Consider the following 13,493-nt stretch of genomic DNA (forward strand, 5'->3'; position numbering starts at 1 on the left):
ATGCTGCTGGCTAGCTTAACCTAAAATCTAAATAAACTAAGTAAATGCCGCTGGCTTGTATGGCCTGCTCAGCAGCTAACCATAGCTACCAAGCAATATGAAGACAACAGGAACCTGGCCTGGACAACAGCAGTATGCAGCATGTCATTGGGGTTTTCAAGTGGGCACCTCCCTTCACCGATGTTTCGTTAAGTGAATTCCAGCATCCTGGAGTCACCCCCCTCCACACCGCCACTGCAAAACCCCGTTTTTCTCACCATTAATATTAGACAACAACTGATATTTCAATAATTAGCCTAGTCCTTTTATGAATCACGAAACAAACAAATAAACCATGGTTCGCCCCGTTGATGCGGACTGAACCACGAACCAAACAAACACCTGTACACATGTACAGGCACACAATAATAAATAGAATAAGGCAGATAAATAACAGGTCCAGTCACTATATGTGTGGACTGGTCACTTAGTTGATAAAAGACTTTTTAAAAGCCCTTCTCCAGTGGGGCTCTATAGCGTCTCCCAGACTTCAAAAGTTCAAACTGATTTTAAAAGAGGATGGGAGCTATCTGCCAGGATTCTCCCAGCTTTCAGTATAAATGTGGGTCAGAGACTTTTGTGGTTTTCCCACAATTTTATTTGCCAGCTGTCACAATCCTATTGAATTAGTTCGAAGTGCGAATTCATTTGTACATAAGGAAAAAGGCAAAGGTCAAACGACGCTACCTTGTGGGCAACCTGTGCTCATGACAGCCTCTCCTGAAAGAGTCCCATCAACACACGCACCCTTTTTAGTTATTTCAGTGTGAATAGTTGCTGTTTTTATATTAATTGAGATACATCCATTGATTTTGGACAGTTTGTCTGCATTTAACTATTTAAAAAAACTAAAAAGACTACATTAATAAAGAAAATAAAGTGTTTCTTAACACTTCTTATAAATCTGTGTCCCAGACCCCAGCGTCACATGATTTAAACCGTTAACTTAAACCACGTGGTTAATGATTCCTAGAAGATGACCTCTCTTGTGTTTACAAAGATTTGTGGGACTTCCTCTGTCGGTACGTGCTGAACACAGATTACTCTGCTTTCTAAAAGAGAACTCTGAGAGTTTTTAACTTTACTGACACTTTCTATATTTAACTGCAGCTTTGTTGACGAGATTTCAAAAAAATGAAAAAATAAAGAACACCACCTCCTACACACGATCATGATGAGTCACTACGTGAAAACGAGGTGGGTTTTCTCCTTTCAGAAGATTTTTTTTTTTTGGGTAAAGCTTGCCATATGAAAGACTGATTCATTTGTCTATAAATATGTTTATCCTAAAAGCTGAGGATTTACTCTAAAGGATAAGTACACCCCTCATGTTCAAAGCAGTATTTGCTCTCTTTAAATATCAGGGGGGTGTTGGTGCCAACACAGGTTAATCAGTTACCTACTCTACACCCACACTTAGTTTAAGAGACATTTTAGAAGATTCCACAAACTCAGAGAGTGTCCCGAGGCCTTTTCATTAGTTTATATATTATAAGTGTTCATTTACGTCGCCGTCATGTTGAAGGAAGCCTTTTCGTACATTCTGTATTTGTACAGTCTTTTGCATCAGGCCATCGTTCCCTGCTTGTTTCCTGAGCTGCTGCCAGTGACGACTGTCAACCGTCAGCAGGTGAGAAACTAAACTTAATGTAGGCTTTCCACTGTCGGAAATGTTAAGGGTACCGTCATTAATGCATGATAGACGAGATAAGAGGTTGTTTTGCATGTTCCAGGGCAACAAACAAATTTGCATGTGGTAACGCGGGGTCATGGTGTTGCACTGTATCTGCTGTTAAACCACAGATAAAAACGTAAACTCTGCACTTTCCACTCCCTCTGCTTTTTCCATAAGTGGTCTTTGCCGCACGTTGTGGGCTTGTGTCTTAAATGGCTTCCGTTTTCGTACGTGTGCTCTTACCCCACACTGTCACAACCTGCCACTCTCTGTTTTAGTATCTGGGGAAATGGTACTTTAAAGCAGCAGTCAGCCATAGAGAGGCCGACATCCACAAGTTCAGAGCTCTGGACAACGTTATGTTCACCATCGAGGAGACGGCCAACGACACGCTGCTGCTGACCGGACGTATGCGCATGTGAGCAAACTAAATGTCCAAACAATGAAAATGGAAAGAAAATCAAGCTGAAAGTCATTGTTTCTGATGAAAATGAGGTCAAAGGACTCGATATCGATGGGGATCAGTGTTTTCAGATAGAAGACTGATAATACTGGTGCATCTGTCTACTTTAAGTACAGTTCAGTTTGGTGGGGGTGGGGGGGCTCCATCTAAAGCGTCTTAAAATAAAGCCATTTGATTTTTGTTTAAAACAAACAGAAAACATTTCTGATAACAGCTTATTCTAAATGAAACTACCTGGGAAGGTGTGAAGAAAAAATGTCTCAGGCTGGAAAGTGACCACGGACAACACCTATTTAGTTTTAGTAATAAAACAGTTTCAGTCTTCAAGTGTTTCTGAGTAGAAGCCTAATGTGGACGTGCACATGTGTGAAAACTGCTTTACGCCGTAATCCAGCGTCACAGACAGAAACCTAGCTCTCAAATAGATACGGGGATAAGAGAAGTGATACTAGCAAATGTGAAACATGTGAATGAAACAGAATGAGATAGGTGCAATGCTCACGGTTTATTTTTAACGTGTTCTTTTAGGGGAGATAACTGTGTGACACAGACCTGGACCTACCACGTGCATCCTGAGAGGGATGATATGGAACTGGAAGGTAGCGTCTGCATTCAGAGACACCCAAAGACACTCAAAGACAGTCAAAGACACACAAACGGGGGGAGGGGATTAATAGATACAGGTTATGAAATCCAGTGTGAGTTTTTTTTTTTTAAAGATGGGGATTTTGTGCATGGGTTGAAATAGAAGCAGGCGAAGACAAAAACAACACAAACAGGGATTCAGCAGTTTCCCAGAAAGGTATTCTTAGCAGATCGGGAAAACCCAGAATGTTTTCATTAAACCATCAGTCAAACAAAAACTCACCACTGACCTTCTCTGTGGTGGGCTATGAACTTAAAAAATCTTTAACACTTATAATTTTTACATTAACACTATTTACATTAGCATCAGATTGCTTATTTTGGACTCTGGTTTGTTGACATCTTTGGAGCAACTTAACGCATTAAGGTCAGACTGTAGGTTTTGTTGTTTCTGTCAAAGAGCTGAATCCCAAACGATGAGGGTAGATAGAGACACAAGCCAACCTTATGTCTAGATGTTGGTGGTGGATGACTATGAAGAGACGGAGATGGAGAAGGAAGAGGGTGAAAGGAACGATTGGCTCAGAGAAGACGTGCAAACAGCGGCGTAGAAACTGAGGGAACAGATCCTGACCGGACAAAGCTTCGTTACTTAACCTTTATCGTGCAAAGAAATAAACGTCTGCAAACACGCCTTCTGAGTGGAAAACTCTTGCTATGACATGCACATTGCTAACACCCCTTTAATGCTGAGAGATCTGCAGATATCTGAGTGGTAGAAATCCTCTACGGGGGAAACATTTCATTTTCATTTTCAAAACCACTCAGCTGGTTCTCAAAGTGTTTTAAATTGGACATATATTCTTATTTACAGTTTAATCACCTCCTAAAACTAATTTATATCTTCCTGACTACCTTTAGCAATGACTATTCAGTCAGCTACATCTTATTATATCTGTTATTTCCGTATTAAATCCATTAGGTGGAACATAAATCATCCTGTAATATTAAATAACTTTATTCTCGTCTACAACGAGGAGGAAGTGGTTCGAAGCAATTCTTTAAATCCTTTCACACGGATGAGAGAACAACTTCAACTTCAAAGGGAGATTATTTCCCAAATTTACTGTTGTGTTTACTGTAGAAAACGAATGTAATGTCATGGTGAATTACAGGAAAGCCTGTAGCACAAAAGGAGGAATTTCAACATGTGGATACCAGCAAAGCAAAGCGTGTCTTCAGCACCTAAGAAGAATGGATTATTCAAATTCTCCCAGAATATGGGTCCGTTAGGGACTTTTCCTGTAATGAAGCATTAAATGAACAGATGTCATGGTTATTATGGTCCGGCTAAAGGTATATAGATATAAAAGTCTCAGTTTCGGTCATGACAAATCTCTAATTTCTCATAAAAATATATTTAAAAAGACGATTTAATTCAAACAAACTCTCTCTCTCTAGTTAACCAGGCCACAGATCCTCAGCCAGATTTGCTGTCAGTATTTCCGTCGTTGGACCATGTTTTCACACCTTGAACTGCATTAGTCTGAAGTGTTGGACGAGCAGATCATCAGTATTACCTTCCTTCCTATCTGAGTCTTGCTGCTGTCTTGTGGTTTTGGTTTCAGGGAGGCCACAGAGGAGGAACCTGCTGTGGAGCGGCAAGTGGGCCAACTGTCAGGACTGCATCATTTTCCAGGAAGTTGAGCCCCCGCTGAACGAGTCGGGCACCGAGGACTCCCTCAACAGACACATGCTCTATGGTAAGACGCCTTGAAAGGAGCAGGTCACCCTCAAATGACTCTCAGATGGTTAAAATATCTGCAAACGTCTGTCAGATGGTCACTTAACGCTCAGATTATAATGGTCAATAATTATATAAAGTCATAGTTTGGTCAGTTGGTATAGTCTTCCCCTCGACTGTGCAACTATTGACCCGACCAACTTCTTTTCAACTATTCAGCTAAGAATTCATGGACAGTAGGCCACATAAATATAATAGTTTGGGGCCGCATTTAGCTGTAGTTTGGTGAGTTGTATAACTGATTAGCCATAGTTTAAAGAGGTTAGCTTTAGTTTGGTCACTCATCTAAAGAAATTAACCATATCTTTCTTAGGTATTGTTCTGTTTTTCTGTAGTTCGGTCAGTTATCAAACATATTAGCCGTAGTTTTCTGATTTATATACTGTATGTCTGACTAGCTGTATTTTTACAAGTTATCTTTAATGTTAGCTGTAGCTTGGTCGGTTATCTCAGTTATCTCTCTGATTAGCTGTAGTTCAGTTAGTTATATAACTAATTAGCCATAGTTTAAAGTGTGTTAGCTGTAGTGTGGTCACTCATCTAAATAACTTAGCTTAGCTTTGTTAGATATTGTTCTGTACCTGTAGTTTGGTCAGTTATCTAACATATTAGCTGTTAGTTTGGTTAGTTATCTTAAATGTTAGCTCTAGTTTGGTCAGTTATTTCTCTGATTATCGAGTTCTCAAAAGGATTTGTCAGTTATCTCTTTGCTTCTCTGTAGTTTGGTAATTTATCTAATTTATTAGCCATAGTTTGTTAAATATCTAACAGGGTGGTTGTCGTTTTCTCAGTTAATCTGTAGTTTGGTGAGATGTAACTGATTAGCCATAGTTAAAAGTGTGCTAGCTGTAGTTTGGTCACTCATCTAAAGAAATTAGCCATAGCTTTCTGTTTATCTGTGGTTTGGTCAGTTATCTCTCAGTTTATCTGTAGTTTGGTCAGTTAGCTCTCTGATTAGCTGTAGTTTGTTAAATATCTAACAGATTTTCTCAGTTATCTCTCAGTTTAGCTGTAGTTTGGTCAGTTAGCTCTCTGATTAGCTGTAGTTTGGTCACGCATCTAAGAAATCAGCTGTAGCTTTGTTAGTTATTGTTCTGTTTATCTGTAGTTTGGTTAGTTATCTAACTTATTAGCTGTAGTTTTCTCAATTAGTTAGTTATATAACTGATTAGCCACAGTTTAAAGAGTGTTAGCTTTAGTTTGGTCACTCATCTAAGAAATTAGCCTTAGCTTTGTTAGGTATTGTTCTGTTTATCTGTAGTTTGGTTAGTTATATAACTAATTAGCCATAGTTTGATGAGTTATCTTGAATTTGGAATGTAGTTTTCTCAGTTATCTCCACGATTAGCTGTAATTTGGTAATTTCCCTGATATATTAGCCGTAGTTTGTTTAATATCTAACAGATTAGCCACAGTTTTCTCAGTTATCTCTCAGTTTATCTGTAGTTTGGTCAGTTAGCTCCCTGCTTAGCTGTAGTTAAGTTAGTTATATAACTGATTAGCCACAGTTTAAAGAGTGTTAGCTTTAGTTTGGTCACTCATCTAAGAAATTAGCCTTAGCTTTGTTAGGTATTGTTCTGTTTATCTGTAGTTTGGTGCGTTATCTAACATATTAGCCACAGCTTTGTCAGTTATCACTCTCTGTCTGTCTGCAGCATTGTTGGTAATTTAAATAGCTAACCATAGTTTGATCAGTTATCTGCCTGATACTTTGCTAAGTTAACTTCATTTAACAGGTACGCCAATAGTTGACTAGTTAATCAACTACCTAAGATGTTAACCATTAAACCCAATGAGTGATAAGTGGCTTTTTGGTTTTGTTTGGCTGCAAGATGCTTCTATTACCATTTTTTATTTTACGGGGTTAATTCTTTAAATCCCTTTTTTGTCATTTGCGGTGAAGCTCGCCAGAAGGACAACTCTGAGATGGTGAAACCATTCCTGGAAAACGCGGCGTGCCATAATATGAAAGCGAGCGTCAAACCAGCTCAGGAAAAAGGTAGAAAAATCTCTTTAATGGAGAAAACTGCTCAATCTGAAAATCGTCTGAACATTTATATCCGTGTTTACAGAGTTCTGCACCTAGCTGTCGACACAGAGGTAGGCACAAATATAACCTTTTACTTCACGTTTAACTGCGTCTGATCGTCCTGATTGAAATGACAGCGCATCCTCTTGGTTCTTACAGGATGTCGTAGGAGCAGCAGGCGTCTCAGATGAAAATAAGATCGTTTCATGTTTTCTCTGTGTGTGTTCCGAGTGGAACAAATAAAAGCAAAAGTACAAACATTAATTTTCCCCCAGGGGTTTTGCCTTTTTCTTAATCTGCCTTTTATAACTAAGATTTATTTGTCCCACTGTGGGGAAATTGTCAATATAAGAAACCACCCAAAAAATAAATCTCGCCTCGACGTTGTTTTGGTTTCAGAACATCCAACCATTGCACCTGTCACTTTCTGTCCCAGGAACTCAGTTGCAGTAATTTAGCTGAAAAAAGAAAAATCATCTCTGTAGGAGAGGAACCAACCACATCCACCCAGCGAAACCCCCAGAAATTCCCATGATGCCACTGAGTAGAAATACTACTCATAAATACATAATGGTGGCAGGACAATTGTCATTTGATATTAAAAACCTTTTATTCATATTAACAGATTTCCCTAGAATAATACTGGGCTGATGACGGGTATTTTGCCACAGACTGTTTGTGTTCAGCCTCCTGTTGTTTCCACACTAACTGGTATCCCACAGTTACTTCCACCTTCTCCGTACTTCACCTTTCCTCAGGGCCAAACAGAAGCGTAGCATGATTTGTGAGATCTGTTGTTTCTGCTTTGTCTAAACCCAGCTGTCAGACCTTTTTCTGTCAGCAAACAATGGCAACGCCGTCACTTGGTAATAAGTTGGTACGGGCTGGGGAGGCTCCGGGGCCGATCTGTCACAAACAAACACACATCTGACAGAAGAGCGAGTGAGAAGAACTGAAACCAGGAGTTAATTTCGCCTCTTTGGTTTTCCTGAGGCTGGAATATTCTCACAACTCTACCCTCTACTTGAAAGTAAGAAAAAAAGCTGAACGCATATCTGCTGGTGAATCCCGGCTTAAATAGGACAGCTTAAAACGTGTCCAATGCTCTAAAGTATCAGGAGGTTGACAGATATGGTGCAATAAGGTGCAGTCATAATGCAAATCTGATCAAGTACATTAATAGTTTCAGGAGGACGCGTGATGAAGGACACAGCTCTGGGGGCTGTGCAAATAGCAGCCCACTGCTGTGAACAAAATTTAAATGTAGGGAAAGATTGTCCCCATGAGAGATCAGTAGTTATAGTCTTGTGTCTCTGTCCTGAGGGCTGGGGACAAATGGTCTCTGACCCGGTGGGTAGGATCTGTAGTGATGCTGCTGTTCTTCGTCTGGAGGCGGACACCGAATCCAGTCAGCACTGCTTCGCTTGCTCTCAAATTTCCCTCCGCGGCTGTAGGACAGCGAATGTGAGGCTGTAGGTCACCGGTAAAAGTTCAGAACGAGAAGATATCATCTCTGGGTTCAGCCCCACGCCACTGATGCTGCATCACAAAACACCGCAGAGTGTGTCAGAGAGAGGAACTCAAGTAAAATGAACTTTAATACATCGCTGATCAGTTTGTCTGATAATTAAATACAACTAAATATCTGCTGATCTGCTGATAGTGCTGTTCTTCGTCTGGAGGCGGACACCGAATCCAGATCTGGGAGTGGATTTCCAAAGATTTCCTGCGCCCTCTTGACCAGCCAGGTCAAACGTCTTCGCTGTCCTGTGTCATATAGCCCCCCCCCAATCAAAGATCACCAGCAGCTTCAGCTTCCTGAGTTAGAAAAGTATTTGTCGAGCTGTGTGCTGTCCTCCTGGACCTCCTGGTTTTAGTGATATTCAGAATCAGACTGTTCTCATCTCCTCCCTGCTTGGGTCTCATCATTGCCCGATATCACACATCGTTGTCGCCGTTGAACTTCACAAAGGTGTTGGAGATATGGATGGAGGTGCCATCATGTGTGAAGAGCATAAAAAGACCGAGCAGACATCCCTGCGAAACACCTGTTGTTTTCTACTCTTACTGCTCGTGGCCTGTTTTTAAGAAAGTCCCCGATCCATGCACACAGTGGTGAACAGTCAGACACTTTGTGTACCAGTCTATAGGGGTTTATCGTAATGAAGGAGGCGCTAGAATCAACAAATCAACAAACCGTATCCGTGACTTTCATCTGAAACCAAACTGTGAAAGTTACTGATTGAATATTATTATATGTTCATGTTGAAGCCAGTCAGACTGGACCAGTATATCGAAAATACTGTAGATCATATCAGTATTGTTGGGTGACGAAATTGCAGCAGAGAAATGACAACATCCACCTATCAGTCATAAAATTATGACCAACTTCCTAATATTGTGCACTCATCGAGAATGGACATGGGCCTTCTGAGGGTGTCCTGTTGTTAGTGGAGGGGTCTTTGAGGGGAGGGGCCTCTGTGGATCATCCCACAGATACTTGATCAGTTTGGGATCTAGTGAATTTGGAGGCCAGGTCAACACCTTGTGCTGTTCTTCATGTTTTTTTTTTTAGTTGTTCCTAAAGCGTTTTTGTGTGTGTGTCTGTGTCAGGCTGCATCCTGCTGGGGATGGCTGCTGCCATCAAGGAGTGTCATTGCTATGGGGTGGGGGTGCCTGGTCTGGTCTAGGTGGGTGTCAGTGGTCATAATGTTGTGGCTGATTGGTGTGTATAGTCAGAGCTCTGCTTGGTTACACTTTAGATTCAATGGAAGTAAAAGTAAACCTCTCATTCATGCTCACTCATGCTGACTGAACACAGCTGCTACTGATAGAATCTGAGGAAGTTTATTTTCAGTGAATATGTAAACAAAGAAAATAGCTGAGGCCTAAATGTGTTAATGAGTATTCAGTGTAAGGGAATTAGGCAAAACTAGTGCGGGACGCTGGTATCCTTATAGATGACTGACTCATCAGACTGTAGATTTACTTCCAGGCCAATGTCACTGAGATGTTATTAGAGAATGAAGAGCATTCATTGAGTATGTTCTTCATTTGCTTTGCAGGATGTGAGGGAAATTCTTAAATGTCCCTTATTATTTTAATATTATATATGAAACCTAACATATTTGGATGCAACATTAGATTGTATGTAGGGTGGAAGCTTGTGGTATGGTCAGAAGCTCTGCCTTATGATAATCATGTGGTTGCAAGGTATGAATGGATATGTTGTTGTGTAATATGTTGTGTGAATTAACATAAGGAACTCACTTTAAGGAGTTCATCCTGAAGGGGAAACTGAGGCACCTCTTCCGAATATATGTGTTGTGGGAAAAGGTCACTGCATATCACACAATGATGGTTAAAGTGAAGGAGAAGTGGTATGTGTGTCATGAGATGTATGCTGAGATGTTAGTACAATGAGTTGTGTCAAGTCATATGTAATCTTATGATGTGAATACAGATATGAACATTGTTTAGGATAGTATAAACGCTGAGGAGAGACTGCCTCTCTTCAGTCATCATCCGTCGCTGATGAGTGGCTCTTGCTTGCAAGCAATAAAGGTTTCTAGAAACTAAGTATCGTGTCATAACTTGGTATTTTGACCAACTCTCATCTGCACTAGACAAGCGACTGATTTTCAGTTGCCACGACAAGGAAAAGATCTAGCGTCTGTGGCTTTATTGGATTTTGGATAGGTCACGTTGAGGCTTTCATCTTCTGGTTAAAGTTGACAGACTTCACCGTATCAACCACCAGAACCTGGATGTTGGTAAAAGATGAGTTAAGGCGAGCATCTTCACTGAGAGACCTGTGAACCAGTCGCTTGGAGGCAAGAGGAACAAATTTCTAATCTTTCAAATATAAATGCAGACGTGATGAGAATTCTTTGTTTGAAAACAGAAGTGAAAGTCATGTGTTTGGTTTTGAAGTCTGCAGAGAAAGCCGAGAGAGTGAGAGGATCCATTTCCATTTCACTTTGCTGTTCTTGGTTTCACGCTCCATGGGGACACCCCCTGACCTGGGGCTCTGTCTTCTCCTGGATCACCTGAAAATGTCAGCAGCTTTCTCCCAGCTCTGTCTCTCTTACACACACACACACACCTACACATGCAATGTGAAAAAACAACCAGGTGGGATGTGGGCCGCCGGGTGCTGTCCCGTCTCAAAATAAGGGAACAAACATCTTGTCACCGTTACCGTGCATCTTACCTGCTCACTGCTTCGCTTGCTCTCAAATTTCCCTCCGCGGCTGTAGGACAGCGAATGTGAGGCTGTAGGTCACCGGTAAAAGTTCAGAACGAGAAGATATCATCTCTGGGTTCAGCCCCACGCCGCTGATGCTGCATCACAAAACACCGCAGAGTGAGTCAGAGAGAGGAACTCAAGTAAAATAAACTTTAATACATCGCTGATCAGTTTGTCTGATAATTAAATAAAACTAAACATCTGCTGATCTGCTGATAGTGTGAGCATGATATTAAGCAGCTCATACTGTGGTCTATTTCAAATATACCTCAAACATACACTAATCAGCCATAACATTATGACAAGAAAAGAAGTGAATAACATTTAAACCATCTTGTGACAGTTCAATGTTCTGCTGGGAAACTTCTGGACCTGGCATTCATTGGTGTGGATGTTACTTAGACATGTAGCACCCACCTAGACCAGACCAGGCACCCCCACCCCATAGCAATGACACTCCTTGATGGCAGCAGCCATCCCCAGCAGGATGCAGCCTGACACAGACACACACACAAAAACACTTTAGGAACAACAAAAAAAAAACATGAAGAACAGCACAAGGTGTTGACCTGGCCTCCAGATTCACTAGATCCCAAACTGATCAAGTATCTGTGGGATGATCCACAGAGGCCCCTCCCCTCAAAGAACCCCCCCACTAACAACAGGACACCCTCAGAAGGCCCATGTCCATTCTCTGATGAGTCACCACAAGGGAGACCTACACAATATTAGGAAGGTGGTCATAATGTTATGGCTGATCAGTGTATATATCCCACCTAATGGATTTGATTGGCTGATCCGAGCACAGAGACTCCCGACCAACTCTCCATCTCAGTAAACCTGTGGGCGTGGAGGTTGATCTGTCTTTTCAGATTTACAGATTTAACTTTTGAAGATCGTACTACCTGGCCACCTCTTCGCTGAACATGTCACACCTGGGACATAACAGATACAGCCTGGTCACCAGGGAACAGATGACAGTCAGAGGTCTAGAAATACTCAGGACTGACAGACCTTCACGTCTTAAAGACTATAATATAGATTCCTATAGTAGAGCTGGATCGTCCCACAGAGGCTCCTCCCCTCAATAAGACCCAAAAAAACCCCTCTAACACCACAGGACACCCTCACTAGACCCATGTGCGTTCTCTGATGAGTGTTGAGACCTACACAAGATAAAACTCAACTAACTGTTCAGGTTTTCAGCTTCTGGTTAAAGTTTTGTGAAGTTTCACAAAGAAATAAACCAGAAGCATCTAAACTTAGCATCACATTTATGAGAAGCCTTAGATGAAACTTTTTTTCTTTTATCATTACATGTCTCTAGATAAAGGTCAAATCTGGGGAAGGTTCAAGAGCATCATGAAGCTGGAAATGCCTCTGTTAAATCTTCTGCTTTACATTTCTAACACTTGCTCATACTGTCCTCCGTCTACCTATAACTCAGTGATGTCAGCTCCTGGTTTACACAGAAGCAGCTCAAAGCTCCGAGCAGCGCTGGATGTGAATGTGAGGCATAGAGTCTAGGGACGGGGCCCGAGGCAGCCGCCGGGGTACCACATCTTGGCATGTTACACACTGCATTTCCTCTTTGTAGTACAGATCAGATCAAATGTGTGATGGTGTGAAGAAAAAGTCCCTGTGATGTTTGTTTAGGTGTTGAACTCACCGACAGTGACCTATAAACATGGGAAATCACAAAACCACCCACATCACACAGAGCAGAGGGGCCGCACCAAGAGACCTTTCTCTTTCTGTGTCACTGAAATGCCGTTTCTTATCTACGCATCTGCTTCGACGTTTTACTCCTGACTTCTTAAATATATATTAATATTCACCCTGTCTGTTCAGGGGAACTAGGGGGTGACCAGCAGCTCCAATGGGCATGTTTGTCTGTGGGATGATGTGAAACTGTAATAAAAGTTTCAATCGCGGTGCGGTGTGTCTCACTTTCATGAAGTTGTCTGTGCCGTCCACAAGTGGAGCCACCTACACCACAGGCGCCTTCCTCCTCCTCCTCCTCCTCCTCCTCCTCCTCCTCTGTGTAACCACTGCACAACGAACACACATCTTCACTACAGCCTCATGTGAAAAAGGGAAAACCCTGCTACCCTGACATGTCTCTGAGAGAGAAGCAGCAGATGAGTTTGGACACCGAGAGCGCAGCACACAGCGGGTGAGTCAGGATAAATTTAGCTCCTCTTACGGTCTTTTATTTATTTATACTCTTTTTTTTGTTGTTGTTGGTTCTACATTTCTGTGATTTCTCTCAAAGGATGTTTATTTAGCCGCTGGTCTGTGGTTGAGGTCAGAGGAAAACGCATGTTCAGGGATGAGGTATTTATGCAGGATTCTTCCAGAGACGTGACTGACATGTGTCTGCGTGACTGAACATCAAACTTTCATTCAGTCTCACTTTTGTCATTCAGTGCAGAAAAAGAAACGGTTAACTTTAGAGGTAATTGTTGGATTACAGATTTATTTGTGTTGCTTTTTATTTATAAATGGGTATTTTGAGAATTTAACCCGATCAAGTGAAGTGAGGATGTTTCTAAATCACCATAAGTGGTCATTTTCTGAGTCGACGCTCTGGGATGTAAAACACTTTATTTGCCTTGTGCACGATAACCTTCTCATGTAAATGGGTTT

General features: G+C 41.5%; 1 protein-coding gene across 1 annotated transcript; it reads left to right on the plus strand.

Annotated features, from left to right (window-relative positions):
* The first annotated feature begins 1,292 nt into the window (after positions 1-1,292).
* Positions 1,293-8,141, plus strand: apom (apolipoprotein M). Its single transcript, XM_084556677.1, has 5 exons — positions 1,293-1,669; positions 1,993-2,132; positions 2,706-2,776; positions 4,391-4,525; positions 6,470-8,141. The coding sequence occupies exons 1-5, from the start codon at positions 1,556-1,558 to the stop codon at positions 6,709-6,711; spliced, it is 702 nt and encodes a 233-aa protein (XP_084412803.1). The 5' UTR covers positions 1,293-1,555; the 3' UTR covers positions 6,712-8,141.
* Positions 8,142-13,493: the final 5,352 nt, after the last annotated feature.

Source organism: Chelon labrosus, assembly GCF_963514085.1.
Source record: "Chelon labrosus genome assembly, chromosome: 12".
In the NCBI taxonomy this organism is placed as follows: domain Eukaryota; kingdom Metazoa; phylum Chordata; class Actinopteri; order Mugiliformes; family Mugilidae; genus Chelon; species Chelon labrosus.